General features: G+C 41.6%; 1 protein-coding gene across 2 annotated transcripts in view; it reads right to left on the bottom strand.

The window, feature by feature from the left end:
• Positions 1–24,424, bottom strand: part of ADAMTS17 (ADAM metallopeptidase with thrombospondin type 1 motif 17) — a 171,448-nt gene that overhangs the window by 5,907 nt on the left and 141,117 nt on the right. For both annotated transcript variants that reach the window (XM_061446696.1, XM_061446697.1), the window contains 3 exons: positions 19,378–19,582; positions 15,561–15,713; positions 1,687–1,864 (listed from right to left, as the gene is read on the bottom strand). In XM_061446696.1, coding sequence (XP_061302680.1) covers positions 1,687–1,864; positions 15,561–15,713; positions 19,378–19,582 — 536 coding nt within the window. The remainder of the gene's footprint in view (positions 1–1,686; positions 1,865–15,560; positions 15,714–19,377; positions 19,583–24,424) is intronic.

Genomic DNA, 24,424 nt, shown 5'->3' with positions numbered 1-24,424 from the left:
AGGTGAACTCCATGCTTAGATACTGAAAATGCTATACCTGGGATGAAACACATCCTGGAGTGTGGACAAGGCAGCATGGGGTTTGTAGACTACTGGAATATTTTCTGTACCATGTTTTTTGGCGGGGTTTCCATTGCAGAAAACAGATACTTTTGTTTAAAGATAACCCAATGAGAGTTGTTTATAAGCAAGACAAGCAAAACATTCAATGACATATCTTTCTGCTACAGCCAAATATCCTTGTTTCTGGTCTGGTGATTTCAAGCCTGGTTTAGAAATAAAAGCATCCCAAATTACTTGCAGATTACTTTCAGCAGGAACTTCAGCCTCCTCAGTCTTCTAAATATGTGAGCTTTTATTGCTTTGTCCTAAAATATGAATTAGGATGGATTTCTTGTCTCATCACGTATTAAGGGCTTACTTCCCAAATGAAATGTTTTCCTTTCACTATGCTTTTAGTGCTAAAATCTCTGGGAAGTACTTTTCTATGTTCTTGAACAAGAGGTTAGAAACTCCTCAGTATGACTGCATTTGCATGAATAAAATTCCATATTCCTTTAAGCATCTATTAAACTTTTGGGAACCAGATTTCATCTCAGAAGCTTCCAGTCCAGCCTTAGTTTAAGTGTTATTTAATACAGGACAGGGCTATTAGAAAATGGTTCTCTATTTCTTAGCAGCTCTGCTTTTTCATGTTTATTAGAGGTATCTTAGCCTACAGACTAGCTCTGCTGAGAGGGTGGAGGCTGTTCTTTCTGGTAAGCTCTTAGCAGCACTGTTTACAACCCAGCCTCTTGTACTCAAAAGTAACGGGAGGCACCAATGAGGCTGTGTCAGTGCAGCTGATGGCTTAGTTTAGCTTCATCTTACTGGTAATGATGTGTGAAATGTAAAGAAATCAGCTTGGTCCTTGGAGCTGTGGCTGAACACACAGGGCTGTGTGTATTTGGAAAAATATATTTTAATTCCCCTTATAATTTGAGCAAGTATGATGTGGAAAATCATGGATTCCCACAATTCTGCATTAGCAGAAGCATTCTTAACTAGAGACATTTCTTAAATACAGCATCAAGGTGTTTTGGGAAACAGATGGTTTATCATCGTATTTTCATCTCAGCCAGGAAAAAGCAGGGAGGGTGAGGAAAAGGACAGTGACAAAAAAATCAAAGGGTTTACAGAAAGAGGCTGGCTGGTTTCTTGCCTCCCTGGGCAAATTAATTCATCAAACCATGCTCTTGTGGTGCAGATGAAAAGGAAATAAAAAGCCAGCAATGCTTTACTTGTCAAAGTCATGTACTTGGGGCATGGATGAATAAATTATCATACCTTACACTTATGGGGGCAAAAGCAGGGCATGAAGGTGTTTGTGATGGAGAAGGATATGCCTGCCAGCTCCCCCACCTCTGTGATCAATCAGTCACCCACCATTTGTGTGCTCCTGTCGGTCTCTCAAGTCCACTGCTCTGTGCTCCAGCTTGGGCACAGCCTGAGGCAGGGATCGATGTATAAGAGAGGACCTATCCACACTAGACCTTTAGTCTAGAGACTGACTGTGGGTTCCCTCCTAATTTCTGATTCTGGACCATCCTCTGAAGCCCCACTTTTATCACATTTGGCACACTGGGACCCTGGGCTTTGTCTGGTCCTTTGCAGGTGGCATCTTTCCCCCAGCATCCCTTCACTCACCAAGTCTGGGCGAGGTAATTGTGTTGACATTTATCTTCTCATTGCAGACCTCTTGGTGGCACTGCCTGTAGGCCGCTGGCTTGGACAGGACAGGGCACTCGCTGCCATGGCGCCCGGTGACTTTGTGCATACACTGGACCACACGTGATTGGAGGCCTTTCCCACAGGTTGAGGAGCACTGGAGGAGAGAAGGCACTGAGACATGGTCCATAGAGAGTAACTTCCAAATCACATGTGCACATACCCCAGAAAAATCACTGCCAGAGCTGAACTGTGCAGCAGGCTGGCAGCTCACTGTGGTGCTGAGGACTCAACAACAGGGTCAGTCATTCTGTCAGCCCTTCATGTTGATGATGATTTTGCAGCTTCAGGGAGTGCTGTGAGCAGAGGAACTGCCCTGGAACAGGGAGGGTGTCTGTTGTCTTTCTGTCTCGACTTGCTCTGTGTCCGTCTGCATTGACTACCCCTGCGGATGCCCATGAGGCTCAAGCAGGCAGAGATGTAATTCCCTTTACCAGCCACAAAGAGGCAAAGCTGGAAAACATTTACTGCTTAATTACAGACAAGTAGCTTCCATTTCCCTCTCCATAAAGGACCCAACAGCACTTGATTTAAAAGCCCTCTCCAAGACTTGAATGGTCTAACAAGGCATCCTTCACAGACAAGATGACCAGTGCCAGGCACTAATAGAAGATAAACCCGAGGATTAGAGCAGAGACAGGCAGTACTACTGAATGCCCGGAACTCTGTTCCAGTAAACAAGAGAACACATCAGGTGTTCAAGTATTTGCTCTCACCTATCCCTGCTAACTGTCTGGCACTTGTCTGTCCTCCAGGGAGCAATTGCAAGCTGTACTCCACAAGTTTGGCTTCCCTTAGCCAGGAGGCCCAGCCTGTTTATATGCTCTCTTTGTTGTCATACAATTGGAGTCCCTACCTCTCTCCCTCCCTCTTCCTCTGGCCCAGTCACTTGTGATTTACAATGTCCTACTTGCACGCTGTTCAATTTTAATAAAGCAAACACAGTGAGCACAGTGAGGTGCACCAGCTGGAGTTAATAAAAGAATCTTGTATTTAAAATAAAGAAACAATGGGTTGCAGGACTTTGGTAAGATTCCTATTTCTGCTAAAGCCACACACAAGCAAACGATGGGGGAGAGGAGGTGGTGAGGGAAAACTCAGGAGATATGATTAGGATGATGTAAAAACAATCATGTTTTCTGTCCTCTGCTGTTTCTGAACAAAGTCAGGGCATTGCAGCGCTCTCCCTGAAAAACACCATCACCTCAGAGCTCTAATTCCTAAAAACATCATGCCAAACACTGAAGAGGCTCAAAAGATGAGCACCACTGAGGTTGGACTGAAGTCCAAGAATGAAGGATGTATATGCAGCATGGAATGCTTGTAAGACTAGGAGCCAGGGGCAAAAGAACACGTGGATGCATGTAGGCTTCCACTTCTCCTGTGTATAGGGGATTGTCAGCAAAGCTCTGTTCATTTTGTTCTGGAAGTACCCCAAGGAGCCCCTGCTGCTTCTCAAAGACCATCTGATACAAGAAATGTAGCTTTGTTCTGGGTGAGGCCCAGGGAGCTTTTACTTTCTGTGTGCATCAGTGAAAGGCCTGAGAAAAAATGGCCTCAGATGAACAGGACCATGTGAAGCAGAGCTGATGGAGTCCTGCAACAACCCAGTGCAGAAATACATTTACACAATGTGAACAACTTATATTTAGGTAGGAGGAGTTGTAGGATCAGTGTTGTTAAGAAAACCATAGACTTTTAACCCTAATCTGTCTCTTTAGTCACACACATTAATGGCTGCTTATTAAATGGGTTTCTTGTTTTTGGTGTACTCACCAAATTCGTCTTTGCTTCCCTCTTATTTTTTTCCCTATATTCCACCTGCTCTTTATTCCTGTTCTTTCTCACAGTGCCTTTCTCCAGGACTGTCTGATTTTCTCCATTCAGAACAATCTCTGGCTCAGATCCCTTCTGGACTTCAGCATTAAGCTGTCCTGGTGTGCAGCCTACCTCTGTTTTTCCAGCTATGCAGCCCCCTCCAGGACCTGATTATTGTATTCTGGAGGCAGCTTGCAACTCTTTTTAAAATAAATAATTGTTTTTTTTCCTTTACACCCTTCTTATTATTTCAATTTAGGGCTCACTCATTAGTTTACACCAGGATATTTTTGTACTTAGATTTTGAGCTATTGAATTTACATCAAAATTTGGTCACTCTCTATTAATTCCTCAACAAGGGTTATGGTATTTAGCACTACGCTGAACATTGTATGCCCTAGAGCAAGCTATTCCAAAAAGCAATTGTTAAAGTTCCTTATTGAATCACCCTTCATAGCTCCTGCAGTAAGATCTAGGCATTTCCCTAATCCTGGGTGTCCCTCTGCACTTCCCCAGCACTGTGTGCCCTCTGACTTCCATCAGTCTGAAGCCAGTCAGGCATAGGCATTACATTTGGATTTAAAGTTAACAGTTTTTATCCTGATAATGCAACTGTTCTGCCCCTCCACTTCTCTAGTCATATGCAGCCTCCAATCCTCAGGATTTTAATGGCACTTTAGTCTTCAGGGTGTTTTACTAATCTTAATGCTCACAAAACTCTTTGCAAGGGGAGTAAACCATACATCCATTTTACAAACAGAATAGCTGTTACCACACAGGCATGAAATAATCCATCCAGGCCATAGGGTTTCTTCACATGACTGTAACAGAGTGAGTCTGAAATCTCTGTCTCTGGCTTTTAGGTACTCCCTGTGCTTATGAATGCTCTTAACAAAGCTGGGGAGTGGAAAGAAAGAAGGATAGAAAGAAAAAAGCATTCTTCTCATAAGGTGGATAAGGTTTGCAGATACCAGCATACAAACACTCACCTACCTTTGTCTGTGCTCCTGTCTCTGCATTTGTTAACCAGCAAGGAGGGCAAGCAATGAAACTTTTTCCACAGACACTGCCAAATCCAATCCTTAGACAAATAACAGCAGAGTTTTTGCCCGAAGCAGTTTTATTCCTTCTCCTGGAGACTGGGATCATCACCTATGCTATGCAATTAGTTTTTCACAGCCAGGAAGACAGATTTTAACATCTTTCTTGAACTCTTTTGGGCTTGGCAGCTAAAGGAAGGTTGGACATCTGGCTTATTTTAAGACGAAATTTTCAACTCTGTACTTGGATAGTCTCTTTCCTAGGAATTTCAATAGGAAATAGGAATAGATACAAAATACATACAAAGGGGGAATTGTTACTCATGCTGCACTATGAAAAGAGGACATCATTAAAGGAGGCATAAAAATCAAACTCCAACTGAACAGCAAATTCCCGTAAATACCTTCCTTCCTACTCTGGACAGCTAAATGCAGTGCTACAGCCTCTCTGTTCCCAAATATTTATGGAGCAAGTAAGCAAAATCCACAGGACAATATTGAGGGCCAGATTTACTCTGTGCCCTCTGATGCAGGACCCTCAGACGTGGACACAAGTTATGAGTAAGGAAAGGTGCTGTGTCCTTCTTGCAAAGCAAGGAACCTCCAGGCAGCCAAAGCTGCCAAAGAGTGAGCATTGCTCATGGCAGCATGTGACCTGTGCTGCAGGGGCAAAAGTACCTGGTCCAGCTAATGTAGAGGTGGTACAGTTCCAGGACACAAGGAGGGTTCAGTGCTGCACAGTGCAACCACGCTGACTGGATTTAAAGTGGGTCACACACTGAGTTCTTACACTGCTGTTAACAACCGGACTTTGAAAACTGGAAAAGCCTTTTCAAGCATTGGTGTGACCCTCAAGAAACGCACATGTTTTGATGCCATGATGGAGTACAGTGATCTGTGAACGTGGAGGACTCGTTCTGGAAGCTGGATTGGAGCTGTGTGGATCTCTGCCTGCCACTTGAGCGGCTACACAAGTACTGAGAGAAAACCCACATGCAACTTGCCTACTTTGGGGAGTAGGGCTTGGACAAGTGGTGGAATAGAGATGCCTGTGTCAAACAATGAAGCATTTTTTCCCTTCCACCAGGCATTCCCAGTGATATCACTATCAGAAAAATGCATATGCAAAATTCATGGAGTTTAACCACAATGCACTAAGCTGAGAATGTAGCCATTGTGAACTGGAAATCCACCCACATGCAAGGATCAAAGGATTGTTCAGCACTGTAAAAAAGAGGGGGTTAATGAACACTTACAAAAAGTGAACCTAATGAGAGCCCTTGTATCTCCCAGTTCAAATACTGCTTGAGAAGGCAAAATACAAAAATGCCTCCATTCACATTCTTTGGCAGTAACATGCAAGCCAGTGGGGATATCCAGAAGGAAATAAACTCACAAATTGTCAAGGCAGCAGCTGCATTCATCAGCTTAAAGATTTACTCACTCCAACCTTACAACCAAGCAATGATTTTTCAACTGGAATGCTATTTCCACCTTAGGATACTGAAATGAAAGCCTGAAATCTACCAAAGGTGCTGACAGATGTCTAATTGCTTTGAAAGCAAATGCCTCAGGAGAATATTAGGTATTAAAATAGAATGAATTTACAGTAAGTGCTGACGTCTGTCAGGGGCTTCATCAACTCCTGATCTACAAAAGATAGCCAGAGAAAGAGAGAGGAAGAGGAACGAATGAAGCCAGGGCAGGGGCTGCTGTTGGGCTGGTGGAGGAACACGTAAGAGAGGCAGATGAAGAATCCCTATGATGAAGCTTAATGGGGACAGAAGACAGGCTGTGATCTGTTCAGGACTGAATGAGTTAATGAAGCATAGCTTATGCCCTAGCTGAGGGCTGCTGGCTAGGCAGGGTACATTCAGACCACATATCGCCTTTAAAAATGTCACTTTTCTAACCTCTAAGAGATAGATGTTAGTCTTTTGCATGAGACTTGCTTTTTCCAGCACAAGATCATAGTATCACTTCAGCTAACCCTGAGTGTACTCCAATATTTAGAAAGCTGATGTGCTGGAGGGAGATGGAGTTCAAGATGACCATTGTAACTAAGCTGAAGGCAAGATCGTTTTTTCTGTATTCATCAGTCTGCAGTCATCTGATGTTTAAAGATACTGGTTTGTCCCCAGTTTGCTGAAAGTCGCTGAAGCCAAGGATAACACTACAGCTAAAGCTCCTATATGAAGAGATAGAGTCACGCTTAACTGACTTCAGAGTTCAAGTATTTCGAGGCGTTAGGATAGGGTAGAGTATTTTTCCCCTCAGGGGTCTTATTTCTCGCCTCTATGAAAGTCAGAAAGCAAGCAAGCAAGTTCCGATTAATAACATTCTAACACAGCATCCAAGATGAATGACAAAGATCCTATAATTGCACCATTCCCGAGACCTTAATAGTAATCATGTATGTGTGCTCCCCACACCTTAACATCAGGCTTTTTATGAGTATCGCTCATTTAAACTCTCCATTTCTAGCTGAAAAGCAGCATGCAATGTGCTTTCATAAACACCAGGTCGACTTTCACCATGGCATCATGCTAAAGAAAGACATTTCTGTCTTCTCACTGATAAGATCTCATTAGCAAAGTGTAAGCTGTTTTTCAAGCTTCCTTGTTCCTTTCTTTCTTTCCTTTCTTGTTTTTGAAGCCTTTCTTCTTTTTTAACTCCAGACCTGCAAAGAGAACGTATCTGGTCTTGCTTAGAACAATCTTTCATTTGGAAAGTTTTGTGAAGTGACTGATTTGTTTAATTTAGCCAAGAAAAAAATGCATACTCTTCTGACTCAGTATGGGAAGAAACAATAAATTATAGCAGAAAATGCTCATGGCTGATGTGACAGTATCTTAGAAGGAAAAGAGAGAAACAATCTTCACAAACTGCCTACAGCTGTGCTTCCAAACTGCATGACCCTAAGGAACAAGACCTGACCAGTACATCCAGCATGTCTCACTGCATAATTAAGCTTGACTTTGCTATTCTGAAGAGTTCCATTGTGTATAGAGTTCAGAGACTAAGAGCTGAATGCATGAATATTCTGAGTAGTGACAATGCCCCTAAGTACTTGTGCAATGCAGCCCAGGTGGATGCTAATGAGGAAATGTCATTTAATTCATTACACCAATCAGGCAGAATTTACTTCTCACAAGCTTTCAAACTGGATTTCAGAACAGGATCCAGCAGAGATGTGAAATGATAGGGTACTGCCTGCAGCATGCCACCTATAGTGTGTGTGCAATGATTCGATCTGTGGCAGGTACAAAGTAGAAATACTCCATAGCTTGTTCCACCTGAAAAACTGCATGGAAACGATGCCAAAAAGCACTATGTAAAAGGCATAAACAAGCTAATTTTATGTAAACTAGACAGTAATGGACAATTGTGTAACCATGGGATCACATAACTCAGGCTGACTGCTTGAGAATCAGCCCTGCTTGTACAGCAGTGTGTGCTGCTTATGCTAAGCAGTGTTTGTATGGGCTACATGAGCTAGAGTCCCACACTGGCTCCTGTCACAGATGTTAGCTTGAAAGAGTATCTTGAGAACTGAAGCTCCCCTGAACACATATTTTGGTTATTCACCAGTTAATGATCAATGCAACCTAAATGCAATTAAAAGGACTCCATTAGGATTACTTAACTCCTGGCAAGAGGCCACTCATCTCCATCCCCTCCATCCTGCCTGAGCATTCTCTAGAGCTACTCAGCCTTGAAATGTGTGAAGCTTAACTAACTCTGCATTTCACCTTTTTGCACAGTCAAACAGTGATCACCAGCAGGCTGATACTAATTGTTCTTCAAAGACATTCTGGAAGATCATCACCTTAATGGCCCTGTAGTCATTATAAATCTCAAAAGGCTATTGGAAAGACTGCAAAACTATAGCAGTTCCTGCTAGTAATAATGTTGTGTGCTGTAAGGATTCAAGGGGTAGAAACCTCTTTAGATGAGTAGCACAGACTTTAAATGGTGAATTACCTGCTCTTCATGTTTTTACAAACATGATCCTAGCCACTGAAACATCTCAAGGGAACTCAGAGAAATTGAATATTTGAACAGACTTGTCTTCCATGCTTTCTTCTTTTTCACATTAAGAGAGGAAAACAGTAAGGATGGAATTCCATTTCCAGTCCACTGATCTTGATGGGATGCTTTAATTCTCCATCAATAAAATAAATAAATGCACTTACTGGAGGAGGCTTTTAAATAAAAAAATATCAAAAAGGAGAAGTTATTCTTCCAATTAACAGGATCACTGGAGGCTGTATTGGAACATGAGACAATAACAGTGTGACAGAATGTGTTCCACTTCAAACAAAACACTGATTAATATGGTCTTTTTGTGGCAAATTCTCCTTTACTAAGGAACCTTCAAAATAATTTGTCCTATGGATGCTCCCAGAAACTTCAGCAGAGATGAGCTGTGCAAATTGTTGTGCAAACAAGCAGCAGTCATTGCCTCAAAGGCATGAGCAGGACTTGGTTTCTGTAGCTTACAGTCCATACAGCAGTGACATGGCCAGCCAGCACTGTACTTGGTGTCTCTTCACTTTCCATGCCTAGCTTTCCAACTGCAGCTGCATCAACCTGGCTGGCAGCTAGCCCAAGTCTAGGTAGAGGCTCAACCTTGTTTTAATGCTATTACAACATTTACACCTCTGACCATAGCTAAAGATATTTCACAATGTGGGGACAGAGAATCAAAGAATTAAAGAGGTGGGATTCAAGGGGTGTTTTGAGATAAGCTGTTGCACACATGGCTGTGGTTTGCACTTCAGTGACCATGTCTAGAGGAACAAACCATGGGGAATCACAACTAGCAATACAACTTAGAGCAGCAGTTAGGTTTAGGACACTATGATGGCTCTTGGTCATGCCCAAAACCAGAGTAGCAGAGGGTTTGAATACTAAAGTTCGTGGTGTCCATTACTGTCACATCCAGCTCTATCATCTTCTGGAGAACAACTGACTTGCATCAGCGAGGCCTGTAGATAATTTTCTAGTGTCAGTTTCTAGCTGTGGTGCTGAATGCACATGAGGAGCCATAAATCAGGCAGCTGTTTGCTGAGCCAAGGTGAGTAAGCAGCAGGAAAGGGTCTGTCAGCCGTGATGTGTGACTGCAGTGTTCAGTGACCATCCTTCCTGCAGAGCTTTTTCTCAGTTCAACAAGGAAAGTTACTTTCTCCAAGGTAGGAGAAGATGAACTTAGTTATGACCTTTATGAAGAATTAACAAGTTGTCCATAGTTTATCATAAACAGATGGTGGGTCAAGCCATGAGTTTGTAATGAATGTTAGAACAAAGGACAGTTTGCTTCTATGTTTATAACAGCTTTGAATAGCCCTCTCGAACCACAGCTGTCCTTGATTTACTTTGCTTATCATGTAATGTGAATTAATCATTAAAAGTGAGGCGTATAGAGGATTTTGCTGGTGTTCCCAAACATTTGGAACTTGGAAAACATGCTTCCTGGCACTGGAAGATTGTAAATTTTGAGACAAAAAAAGCAAAACCAAAAGCCCCAAACCAAAACCCAACCCCAACGTGTTTGTTGGTGTACTGCAAGGCCAGGGGTTTTATCTCTTAGAGAATACAATCTACTGCAATACTGCCAAAACAATTAATTTGCAATTACAAAATCCTTGTTACCACCCACTGTGATGAATGACTACTGATCTTCACTATGAGACACCTCAATGTCTGGCACAAACCCAGCATTTTTCATATAGGAAATTAGATCTTTTTTTTCCCTGCCTATTGTTAATATTCTCCTGGGATGAGAACCCACAGCCAGCATTTCACAGGCTGAGCAAAATACTGTAAAGAAATTGGCAAGTATTGATGTCCAGGGAGGGCAGGTGGCTATAGGTAATTTTTCAGATGCGCTTTATCACTGCTGACACCATTTGCAACATGAACATTGTCCAACATAACACTCTGCCAAGCTTAGCCTTACTAGTGCTTTCCAGTTCTTGAAGCATACAATCTTTCTGAATCCAGTGAATGTTGTGCCAGGTGGTTATAGGAGATATAAAGTGGTAGAGAAAGTTTCTCTCTCTCCTCATTGAAGCCCAGCTTGACATGTCCTATATTTCTGTTTCCACCTGAGAGAATGAATCTGTGATGTTTCCTACACAAGACCCAAAGATCTCGCACAGCCTGCCCAGTCAGATTCTGATCTGCATGGCATTGGCATATGCCTGCACTAACTTAAGTGGCTGAATTAATCTGGATTTACACTAATGTAAGAGAGACTGATATCTAACACACTGTGCTGAGTGACATCCTTGGCTTGTGGCCAGTGGATTATAGGGAAGAATGAAAGACAGTTACCCTGGATTTACGTTGGGTTATCTGAGATTAATATAGGCCTTAGTATTTACAGAGCACCTACTGTAACTGCAAAGAAAAAATATGGCAAAGCCAACCTATTACAAGGCTCCTATGTATCTTTCTTCTTCTAAAACTCTCTTCATTGGGCTATGTAATATAATAGGTTAATGAGCTAAACTGTTGCCTGAGGGACAGAAGTTGCATGTTTAAACTTCTACCCACAAAGCTGAAAATGCACCCTTGTGAAAGTCAGCACTAATGATGGAGCGAGTGTATACCACTTGTAATTCTACCTTCCTTGATATAATACCAGTTAAAAGGAGAATAGTAAAAACAAAAAAAGAAACTGGGAACCCTGAACCATGCCGTGCTATTGGCTCAAAATACAGTACTTCAGTCACAGGACCAAAATAGAGTATGTCAAGGCATACAAAACAGTGACACGATTAAGTAAAACTGGAAATGAATTAAAACCCATTCAAATCTTGTGCAGAATTGCTCCTGCTGTATAATCCTGCCTCTTCAGTTATAGCCTAGAAGAGTCGAAAAGCCAACTGGAGAAAAGGAACTCAAAAAATACAGCTTTGGCTTGTATGTTTGCACCTAAGTGCTTTCCCTGCTGCGTTATTACTACAGCGGAAAGGGAGAGAGCTGAGAACACAGGGAGAGCCTTAGGTAGCTAACAAAGCAGTTCCTGGTGCTCTTTGCCTTCAAGCATAACTCATTTTTGTCACCCTCATAGGTAGGCAATGCATCAAGCCTGCATCTCCCCACAGCAGGCTAACAGTGCACCCCCCATCATTTGGGACATATGTTTTCAACTGTGTGAGTCAAGGTGGACTTCCACATGAAATCTGCTGCCCCCAAGCACAGCCTAGAGCAGGAGACCAGACTCAGGCTGTGTGTCCTGCTAAGTTTCCCACATTCATAAAGACATTTTGTCCACTAGCTGCCTGTGCTCTTCACAGGAATGTAATCCTTGACATAAAGTTTGTCAGCTAAACACAATTCACCATGAAAGAATGAACTACTGTCTTGCTAAAGCATCGAGGCATACTTTCAGCAGTCGAGGAGTCTGAGCTAGTGTTGGGAAACTGAGCAACCCATGTTTGTTCTTTTGCCTCGCACAACTACAGCAAAAATGCATGAATACTTCCAGTGCTAGAACATTTAACAGTTCAGATTTCAAACAAGGAGGAACTATTTCAAAGTAGAGAGAGTGTACGAGATGTTTGTTTCTTTAACTGAATGCAAACTGGATGTGGAATTTCCTTTTGGAAGAAATGATTGAATGGGAGATGGCTTGGATTCCCACTTGTATATTGCATCATATATAAAAAAGGATGATATAATGAATTGCATTTCTGAAGAATCCAGGCAACAATAGAAAAAGTGATTTCAGGTTAACACCTTCGGTGTTGTTCTTACTGTATTTTCACAAAGACTCTTGGGCCAGGAATAGTTAGGAGACTCATAATACCAGTGCTGTGTTTGTGTTAAGTGCTGATAATAATAATATCCCTTTAAGATAAGGGGTTTAAAAGAAAAAGTTGCAGTAGTGCAGAGAACTTGCAAGCTCAATAGCAGTCGTAATGGAGGTTACTCATGGTTAACAGAACAAATACTCTGTCCTTAGATCTACACAGTCTGTTAATCTCAAGCACTGGACTGACAAAGGTAGCCAAAAAATAACTTTACAGACCTGTATGTTTGCAAAGTGAACTCAATACATCAGTTCCTCATGCAACACTTGAAATATTCCGTAAATACACTGGGAATTTACAAATACCAGAGCCAAGACTGCTTGCTGAATCGGCTCACTTAGCTCCAAATGCTTACCACAGTGATAATACACTGGAAGAACCATCTGCAAATCAACCTGACAGAAAATGGAATAAAAGTCCTTTCAGAGGGTGGATGAGCAATGGGTGCAGGGCCCTTACTAAGGCCAGTTGGTGAGGTTTTAGCTGGTAGGTGCAGGTTAAAGATCAGCATGGCCATGCCTCCAGCCCTCACCTCTTCTATACAGTAGTGGATCCAGTGATAAACCCTCAACTTGTCTGGTGTAGATCTGGAGATTTTACTGCTGCCTATCCTTGTACCTTCTGAATGCAACAGGATCCAAGATCTTATACAGGATAACCATATTCATTGTTGTCAGATGTGAGATGAGTTATTAACACAGGGCTGGGAACTCCTTAGGGAAGTGATCTGTCTTCTCATGCACAGTCTGTGTATTCTATAAATACTACTATTACTACTATATAAATAATAGCCTGTCATTACTATCTCAGCAGACTGTTTTATTTACAAGTTGTATCTGGACTTGACTTTTTAAATGAGGTTTTGCCTCTTTGTTACATGACTTCCTGGTATCTTCAAACGATCTTGGTTTGGAAAATTAAGGATTGGAGGCCAAGTCACCATGCAAGCTGTTTGCACATGAAAAGCATCAAAACCCCTTGCTTTAATCTGTGATAATTACTACTGTCAGTTAAATCTTGCCTCCCTGATGGTTCTTAACAATAAGTAACAAACGCACAATGCATTAATTGCTAAAAGTTGTTGCTTGTTCTGAGATCAATTTGTATTAATAGGAAAAGTTTCCATCTTAGTCAGCACAAAGCTCTCTCTCACAGTGATGTTTACAGCACTGGGAACAAATGTTTTACAATGGAATTTTGCCCTGGATGTATGAATTTCAGAGTTCGCTATAATCTCACTGCCACAGACTTTTCTCCTTAAAGAAAGAACTGTTTAAAGCTGGACAACACCAAAGAGGAGTTGCTGATGGTTGTAAAGGCTCTTCCCCTAAGTCTAAGCCCTGCATTAGACCTTCTGGATCCTCATGATGAAAATCCTTCTCTCAGGATTTGTGGAGAATTGAATTCCACACCAAGCATTTGAGTTTCTGGGACATACCTGTGTTTCTGGGACAATGCACTTTCTTCAGAGAATTGTTATCTACCCATACAATTTCCTAGCCATCCAGTGGTGCCTTTTGTTTACCCTTCTACTCAGAGAATAGGAATCTAATTGTGTGATCCTGGTGTCCAGTCAGAATTAACCAATACATCTAGAATTTTAGATGCTCATTATAATCCAAACCTTAAGTCCAAGAACATCCTTCTGGACTCACACAGGATGAAATTCTGTGGGAAGCAAAGAGCTGGCACAAGCTCTCTGCAGGCAGAAGCAGGCTATATATGCAGCAAATAAGCTTTTTTTGCCCTTTTGTATGGGAAAGATCCTGATTCTGTGTTAAGAACTGCAAATAATAAGTGATTTTGCACTGATCCTGTCCTGTTCACACACTGACACTAAATCCATCAAGAACACTATTTACTGTGACCAATGTATGATTGCAGCCTTTCTATCAGTGAGCCAACATCTTTATCAGATTGGAACCACTAATAAAATGCTGAATGTTCAATCCTTGTGAGCAGTGAATGCATAATTTGTTCATATTCCTCCCTATAAAGAGAATCCGGGTCAATTTGCAGGCCAAAAGTCTTCGAATTCCACCAATAAATAAATAAATATTGTTATTTCACCTGTTAACACACGGGAACTGTTTGTTTTGGCCACTTTGCATGGACTCTGTGTGCCAGGTTACGAATAACGTTCAGTGCTCTAAACGGTCTGTGATACAAATTCCTGGCTCAGCATAAATACAAACCGTTTGTATGCAGCAGGTTCTTAATGCATTCTCCAGCACTGACACCATTAAATTCATGTGTCTATGGCAGAGTATAAGTATTTGTAATTCCTAATCACAATGTAAAAAAAATAAAGCAATCACAGATAAGCCGATTTGCCCATCATGGGCCTCTGTTTCATTGGATTTTGCTTGCTGGAGTTTGGGTTTTTGGAAAGCCAAATGCAACTACTGTATCCCAGCGGTTTCAGCACATGCCGTACATTCCGGGATACAAAGTAGACTTTCTGTTTTAAAGAACAGAACAGTTTCAGAGATAAGATAAAACCAAACTGGAATATAATATTCCTGGGAATATTCCTTGCTTCTTAATGCAGACATGAAGTCAGTAATGTAAAGGATGCTTTAAGAACAACGCTGGCAAAGACTGAGTTTCTCACACCGCCGGACCTCCTTCCCAAGAAAAATTACCTATTACTTTAAGATCAGGTGCACTTACAGACCAGACTCTGCTCTGATTTAATCCACAGCATTCAGGAATTACTAATGTCACTGGAGAAACTAAATTCAGACAGGCCTAAGTGAAGGTAAAATCCAGCCTCCAGGAAAGGACTGATGGGCTTGGCTTTGCCTTTAAATTCATGGCTTTCTTTCATATCATGTGGTTGGAGTAAGTCTAAGACTGGACTATTAATATCAAATTAATACTCTATCCTGTTTGGAATACACTCCTCTCATACTGGCTAGGTTGGGGGCCTGTGTTGCAGTGTTTGGGTTATAAATGCAGAAGGGGAGAGTTTAAGCCCCAGCAAAGCTTCCAATCAAAACCAGTTAAACCCTTACTTTCCAACTATTTAAACTTCAAATGACCATGGAAGCACATGACTCTGAACACCTTTGCACTCAGGAAGGAAATACCAGGTAGTGCTCCCTGTTACCTTAGACCAATCGCCCGTTTTCCATTCGTAACAGCCTGTGTGATCCTCACACTCTTCCTCATCTCTTGGCCTGGTGGCTGCATCACATTTTCCTTGGGAATTCGTGCACGTCACTGTTCTCTTCTGAATCCCCCTGCCACAGTCTGCTGAGCACTGCAAAACAACAGGTATTTGTTTGCTGTTACATGATGCCTAGAAATGATAACTTTTATCGTGGTATCAGACCTAAAAGGAAAAGCTGGTTTTATGAACACAGAGTAAATCTGATAACCTGTAAGATTTTCTCCCAATAACCTAATCCCCTTTCAAAATAAATGAGCAATTTGAAAAGCATGAATCTGCTTGCGCCTGAAAAATGGCACTTGTGGAAATCAACATTCTTTGAAAAATACCAGCTGGCATTTTGCTAGGATTGATGTTACAGCTTAAAAACTCCACAAAATTTTGTGTTTAAGAGCTCATCCTCTGTACTGAAAAAGCACACACTGAGATTTACAACACAGAACTGCACATCTCTTGATGTATTACAGGAATCAAATGTCGGTGATAAATGCATTTCTAGATCACAGTAGTATGAGACCACTTTACAAACAGATTTTTGCACTACAGTTTGTAGATACCACGGCAAAGTCACAGTTCTTACACATGTTCTCATGTGAAATACATACATGACCTTTACCCTTTGATTTCCCATATGCTCATCACTATGTTAGTTCCAAGGAACCTCAAATGCACAAAGCGGATAGCTCAGGAGAGGCACTATTCAGTGAGCCACAGAGCTGTGATCAGCTTCCAGCTGTGGCCAGCAAACTAGCCACAGTGCTAACATCAGCAGGGATGAAAGACAGACTTCTCAACACCAAAAGCATAAGCAAGGCCTGCTTGAAGTCCTCTAAGAAAGCAGCAGGGTACCAGAGCTACTAGAACCAGTTCCTGAAGGAAGACTCGATTAAAACATTTGGGGACTCTAACAAATATTCATGTGAATGAATACAAATCATCCACAAATGGTTTTGTGCCTGGGTACCTTCTAAAGAGCAGGGATATCTGGTCACCCATTTTTTTTCTTTTGCCAATGAAAATTCGGTTTTACTGGAGCATTGTCTTGATTTCATTGGCCACACTAGGTGGGAAAAGGACACTGGCATGAACTGAGACAGAATTTCTGTTTTAAATAACCAGTTTGGTAATAGAGTAACAGATCTGCTGATGCTGCCACAGCCATCTGAGCGCATGGCACTACACAGCAGCATAGCCAGTCTCTGCTCTTCATTTCCATGCCACTGCAGCAGTTAAGAGTGAAATATTTTCTTGAAGAGCCATTGGGGACAGGTGGGTGGAAAAATGATATATGTACCAACTGAGATAAAAACTAACCTCCTCCACTGTGTCAAGTTCTCCCCTTGAGGGGATCAGCATGGAAAAGACAGTTGATTTGACACTGAATAAATAGCGAAGATATGAGATATTCTGTGAGGTCTTTTGAACGTGTTCCAAGAAGCTTCTCCATCCAGGGGGTCTATGCTGGAAACAAGCGTCAGCTTGATATAAATTACATCAAATGGACAAATCTCAGCATGCCTGTCTAACCATCTTAAAAACACAATCCAGGCAGTTCTGACCTGCTGGCCTTGTTAAGGACATGAATGACAAGCGTTTATGAGCTGGCAAGCAAACAGACATGCCTTTAAATATTTCAGAGCACTACAAAGTGACTTCTTGAAAATCTGGGAAACTTTCCACTTAATTTACTATGTGCTGCGCATGGCATGACCTCCTTACGGATGTAACATCTTTGTAGCAAGCACAGTTGTATAGTTCTGCTACATACGGGGATGAATTCTTCCAGGCTTTGCAGAATTCCAGAAAATGCTTTGCTGGACTCCTTGTAGCACAAGATGTGCCAGAGATCCCAGGCTGGAGCTCCCTAGATGTTACCTAAAAGCCATGAATTTGCCCCAAAGTTGTATAGACTTTCCCAAGTTATGTATCGTTTTCCTCAGCCCCCAGGGTGGACTCCTCAGGGTTGCTCTCGTTCATCTCAAACTACAAAGCACAATATATAAAATCTTTCAAATGGTCCAATTTACTCAAAGTAAATCAAGCTGAAGCGGGAGTATTTTCACAGTAGGAGAAATCTCTAGGTGGGTTTTACAAGCAAGTCTGGGAAAAACACCAACTGTTTGTTCTTCCCACAAGCTTTTAAGTCATTCACAGATTAATACTGCATATACTTTCCTAGACAAAACAGCATTTGCAAAAGGTTGCCAACAGATCTTTGGTGGTCACATATAAATCACCCTCTTGAAGAGTTCTTTTTCTTTCCCTAAGCCGTCTGTTTTCATGACGAATTTCTTACCATATAGATTTTACAGAGACCCCACAACAGTCTAAACATGAATATGCGTAGTCCCAGAGTGTCCAGCTGGGATCATTAGGTCTTATTTTATTAACAAATTACTTTGTCAAATCCCACGAGGTTTTGTAAAGGAGCAACACAACTTTGCAGTTAAGACACAGCTCCTTTATTTGAAGGAAATCCGTGTTTTTTTCTACTCCAGTTCCCTAACAGTAGGAACATTCACCTTTTCCTGACAGTCTCTATTTTTGTCATTAAAAATGGGTTGAGCAGTACTTTGTCCAAAACAATCTCAAGTGTTTGGCAATAGGAGGGGAACTTAATTTTTTCCACACTGGAGATTGGATATTGGAATTTGCTTTGAGAACACACATTTTTGATGGGGGACCAGACATCAATGTGGTCAACTGGTTGTTGTTGTATAACCAAAGGGTTCAAAAACATACGTGAGAAAAATTGATTTATAAAATGATACCACTAATGTGATGTTTACTCCATAACATCAGATTAAAATGCTAAGGATTAAAGTGATTACCACTGAAGAAAGTCCTAGTTATGAGAAGTGCTCAAACTGGCAGAGCATCAAATGTGTCCTGGAGTCAACTGTGCTACATAATAGCAGAAATGTGCCAGAACAAGAATGAATTTAAAATCACGAGTGGGAAATTGCAGACATGACAAAAGTAAATATATCAAAGAAAAAACAAAGCAGTTATTGAGAAAATGATAAAAAATTATTATGCATTTTTAAATGAGTTATGTGGTCTCAAATACAGACTATTTCCACTCTGGAAAAAGTCATCTGTATCTTAGTCCATTTCATATAAAGGAGAGTGAAGTACCTGGGATTGTTAACAAAAGGCCCAAGTAAAACAGGTAGGAACTGCACCATAAAATTAGTCTCAGCTATGAACAGTTCAGCTGGCTCAGCTATAGGAAACAAAGAGGGCATCACCTGGAAGGGCTCCTTCTAGAGCACACAGACAACCTATCAGACAACTTACTAAACTTCAGTGTGTTTCTCCACACATTTTGAAAAGAAAGAACTCAGCAAGCAAATCTCATGCATTAATGAACAGATACAGCATCCTACTGAAAGAAAACATTACCCTCACTTAACTAGGATTTCCTGTTCAAGGTGGACAATGGAATCACACTGTGTTTGTTAAGAGACACTGTTCCTCAGTGCAAGATGTCTTGTATCCTGAGTTTCTGTGACAATGTTTTAAATAGGAACTCACTGTTTCAAAAGAGATGAACAGCAGGGAAAGATGCTTCCCACAGAAATGACTGTAGCTGACCAGTCCCATAACTCAGCCAATCTGGAATGAGACTGGTAATGCTGTAAGCACTGCACCAAGAGTGAAAGGATCTTCTTATGATTCAGATGAGGCTAACAGATACAATATCAAAAATAAATGGACATCTTCTGGCTCCCTTCTGGAATCAAGTTCCTACCTTTGACCACTCTGATGCTTCCCAGATAGAAAGGCAGTCCCGACCTTCACAGCTTTGTACTGTTGTAGGTTTGTTGCCAAGGCAGTAGAGGTCTCTTGTGTTAACGTAGGTGCCATTTTGCAGCTGATAAACACAAGTCACTTCCCGGTGCTGGACACCTTTCTCACAAGTGGCAGAGCAGGGACTCCAATGGCCAGTCACCCACCTGTGAAGGAGCCAGAGAAGGAATGTTAAAAACCTGGTGGCATAAAACATCGTGCTTCATTTAAAACCAGCGAGAAATGGGCAACTCTTCCTGGGTTTGTGGATTCTTTGACGATGCTGTATTGTCATCACACTGAGATCACCTGATCACCTTTGGGAGTTGAAGTGTGTAAAGCAGAAAAGTGTTTGCATACAAGAGAATATCCAACGCAAAACTCTGTATAGCTCCCTGTAATCCTCAGTCTCTACAACATGGCTGCATTTTTCCCTGGAAAGAAAGACTTGCCTGCAGGTGATCCGATCCTACAACTATTGTTGCCTTTGAGAGGAATACAGACTACATCTGCATGCATGTCTGCACTGTGCTGTGGAGCTGTGCAGAGAACCTACACTTACCAGGTACAGACTGGGAGGGTGCTACAGCCAGATGACTTTCCTGCATCCAGGACCCTCAGCCCTACCCTATATACTCTCAAAGAATACAAATCCTCTCCATCCCAGGCTACTAGAATGCAAAGACATCTCCTGCCTCACTTCTAGTTTACCCCCTCACAGCCACTGGTGAGATTTCATTTTCAATCATAGTTGGATTTTCCAGGATATTTAATTGGAATCTCATCAGGTTGAAGTTCATGGCACCAGGCACCTTAAAAGTGGAGAGTAACTGACCGCATTCTTTGTTAGATAATCTGAACTGCATTTAACTGCTAAGGCTCCCACTGGCTCCAGCAAGAGCTGAGAGCACCACTGTGGTTAGAGCCAGGCTACAAGGCAGTGAATAAAATGCCCCAAAAGAGTCAAATTAGGAGTAGGGAGGGACCATTTTTTTCCTAAAGACAAGCAGCATCCATCTTTACGCTTCCTGCAATCTGTCAGTGCGGAACATGCTCTTTGTAATTACTGGCATTCCTGTGTGAAGTGAAGGACCGGAACAATAACTGTGAAGGTGCTGTGCACCGGAAGGCTATCATCCCTTTCTCACCAGGTAATTGGCCCTGTAGCCTGCTATTTAGGACTGTCATCTAGATTAGTATCCTTATACCATGAATCTTTTACCTGTCACCCAATCCTGGGTTATCTGTTATGATAAGGGGCTCAAATAAGACTTCTCAAAAACAAGCCTGGTCAGAAACGCTATTTCACTTTGCTGAAGGCTCCCATGGTCCAGTTACAGCCTACTTACTAAGCACATTTCTTTAATGCTGCTCTGTAACTTCTCCTAAATGAATCAAACAACTGTTTCCCATCTTCCAGTTCCTGAATGGGGAAAAACTGGTTCAGCACAATCTGTAGAAACATCACAGTGTAATTGTCATGAATTCATTTACCAAATGCCATGACTGATGTGCTGGTGTGGCAGCGCTGCTGACTGCGTTGACAGTGAAGGCAGAAGCCATTTGGTTGGAGCAGGATGGGAGAGGGCAGGCTGGCCACCTGTCTTTTGTGGGCCTCACTCAAATGCTTCTGTGCATTAAAGCAGTTGACAGATCTGTGAATTTCCATTGGCTAACACAGCTGGAGAGACATCAAGCGTGTTTCTCTAGACAGTAGTTTTGGTGCATCTCTGTGGCTGAGTGCTTGGTATTTTGCTTACGGAATGGGAAAATGCCAGCTGGGTAATTGAATACTGGGGCTGAAAGACTGACAAAAATAGCCTTGAAGTGCAGAAATCAGTGTTCATGAAAATAAATAGCCAGGCTCCCTTGATATCAGCTGGGCTCTGCCTTGTCAGAGCAAGTGTGGAGGGAGTTATCTATCTGGGTGAAGGAACCGCTCAACAAGGGCATGGAGGGGGAAAGAGTGACTGTGCTTTATGAGCTGAATGTGAGTCACAGGGCTGGGAATGGTTTCTGTACAGGCTCCACTGAACTAATATTCACTTCAGCACTGTACTCTCACTGTGATCTAAAGCTACTGGCAAAAGAAAAAGGGAAAGGGGCTGAAAGCAGAGGAGAAAGATAAAAATACATTCTTGGCAGGGGCTGGCTGTGAGCTTGCATTTAGGATGGGCAGCACACAGCATGCCAACTATTTCCAAGATGCCTTCGGAAGTGAGGTTATGACTTTCCTTTCAGGAAGGAAAATTCCTTTTTTAATGTTTTTGGTTGTTGCTCTTGTGCAAGGGAGAAACAACCTCATTTGTGCCCTGTTCAGTGGTTGCTAGTTAGTGACCTTCAGCGGGCTCTAGCACAGATACAATAGAGTGTAACTGTAAAACTGGCACAGAAAAGACATTGTCATCATCATCATCATGAGAAGAATGGTTCCACAGGGCATGAGGCAAACCCCAGGAATCAATACAAAGCTGTACCAGTAGTGAAAACGCAATCTCCAACTTTTTTGTCAGAATGGCATCTGTGGCCAGCTTCAGCTACAGATCCACTACATCCATCCCTGACCTGAGACCAATGGTTACAGATTAGGTAGGGCTATAGCATAAGGGATCTCTAAAACCTCACAGCCCATGAGTCCTACACTCCTGACATCTGCTGCTAACATGGAATCCAAATACTTATAAATTAAAGGCTATTTTAAAGTGCTGGGTTTAGTTTCATGTTCAAGAGACAAGTGACCGATTAAATGTTTAAATAATAATATCAGTAAAGTAGGCTATCATATATTGACCACAGAACTTCACCCTCTCAGTGAAGTCTCTGCTTCATGGCTTGTAAAGAGTATCTAGCAAACAAGTAAATGTAAGTCCTACATCCAGTGCTGGCAGTGCACTTCTCTCCCTTTCCACTTCTCCCAAAGCCCCCTTCATAGGCAGCTGAAAATGTTACTGTATTGCCTGTAAGACACAGAATCACTGCAACTATATTTCAACATTGTTCACAACAAAAGTTGGAGGACAAGGGATTTATGGATAAAGTAATTAAACATGAAAAATCCAGAAATTTTCGTATTTGGTAAAGGAATGTGCAGCCAGGTATTAGCATATCTACTATTTCAAGTAATATACATGCAGGGAAGAAAAATGTGATGTACAAATAGTATCACATTATGGTTGCTATTAAATTACACTACAGACAGATTTTCCTCTCTACACTGTCATTACACCTTTTGAACACACCTGGATGTGTTTAAAAAGGAGAATTACTTTTAATTTCTTTAAAAAACAGCATTTTTCTGATGACAAAAAAGAATTCCAGCTTTCCAACTCGGAACACCGAGCTCTGTGTTATTAACTAAGTCAATTAACTGCTGTACTCTAAGCCCTGTGTATATCATATACAGCATTTGGCTTCCAGTTGTGTTTTAAGCCTGCAAACTGATCTTAGGGATTGCCTGACACCACGGTTCTTTTCAGTTTGGTCTTTCCCTCCCAGGTTATAACCTATCTTCTGTTGGACCATGTGAGTGCTCTCACTGGAGTCCCTGGAGAGCCTCTCATTTTTCCAGCAAGCACTGATTTATGTGACAAACACACTTATCTTTCTTACAACCATAGGTAGGGCTTTATCCATGGTATTAGTTTTTGTAATCTTACCTCTACAGAAGATTCAAGAGCTAGATGATTCCTGATGGTGGTTAGATTTAGGAAGAAAGTGATGAGCTTTTAAGCACAGATTTTGTAACCCAGTAATTGGATGTCTTTCTAGCTAAAAGAATGCCCAGAAGGATGTGTTTTTCCAAAGCCTCAAAAAGCTGGGATGGGCAGGACATGCAATCTGAGAGGGCTGTTTTAAATCTTTGCCTTCTGAGTCTTCCTCAACCTCTGACCTCTCAGTATCTCTGCTGAGGAATTGGGAGTTCTTCTTCTAATCTGCTTTGGCAACACTCATCTGGCAGGCCCCTGGAGCAAACTTGAAATATCTTTTGGAGGTTCAGTTCATCATTTGATCTTTCCATGGTCTGGATTAGTCATTAACCTTGAATTATCTTCTCTACCTACTTGCCTATGACTCCTACATTTTCTATGAAAAAAATGTCTACAGCAGTACGTACATAACCACAGGGGAGATGAATGTCTGCAAATGAAGACTTGTAGCTAAGGATTTGGGGGAAAAAGGCTATGAAGATAAAATGGGTCAAGGCTAAAGCATGAGGTGGAGGAGTGCAATCAAAAGACATGAAGTCACTTTTCAGAGATTTGTAGCCTTTATAACACAAAGGTATTACATGTTCTAGGGTAAATATTGCAGCCCATTAAATTTCACCTGGTTATTTCTGTCTTGAGCCCTGCAGAAGACCAATGCCTGCAAGCTGATTCTATTCCACCATCTAAACATCCATGGCATATTTGCACCTGCACTCACTATCTACAGGGATTGCATTGCTTTTGTTCCCTCCACAATGCCTCGGTGGAATTAACTTCCCTGCTTTCACAACAATAGCTTGGATGTGACCAAAGACATTTGCAATTAACACATTTTTTTTCTGTTTTTATGGAACCTGTTTGCTTAGAACTGGCTCTTAACTACAACTAGTTTAGTTGCAATATAATATAATGCAATATAATGTTGTAATGTAATGTAAGATGTTAGCTGAATAAAGTATCAGAGGAAATTTGCTACAAGATATAACTAGTTTGAAAATCAGTTGTGACAGAAACTAATCCAACAGAGTGTAATCTGAGGCTTCTATTTCTAGCAGATTTTGTTCCATACCTTTTGGTCTAACATATATCCTTGAACTAATGTATAAGTGAGAATAACTCTTACGTCTAGTTGGGACTGGTTGTCTTTAGCACCAGTTTGTGATGCAAAATCATGTAGAAGATGCTCTTAGTTTTCGCCTGGATGAAACTGTGCCTCTACTGATGTTAGGCAAAACTCAGACCAACTTACCGTGGGGCCAGATTTCACATGGGATAATTTTAGCAAGGAGAATTGGAAAAGAT

This window comes from Pezoporus flaviventris, unplaced genomic scaffold, assembly GCF_033815535.1.
Source record: "Pezoporus flaviventris isolate CSIRO_AGI_PZ_B2104156 unplaced genomic scaffold, CSIRO_AGI_Pfla_v1 ptg000006l, whole genome shotgun sequence".
Classification (NCBI taxonomy): Eukaryota; Metazoa; Chordata; class Aves; order Psittaciformes; family Psittacidae; genus Pezoporus; species Pezoporus flaviventris.
Note: the sequence above shows the minus strand (reverse complement) of the source record. Positions and strands in the feature narration are given on the sequence as shown.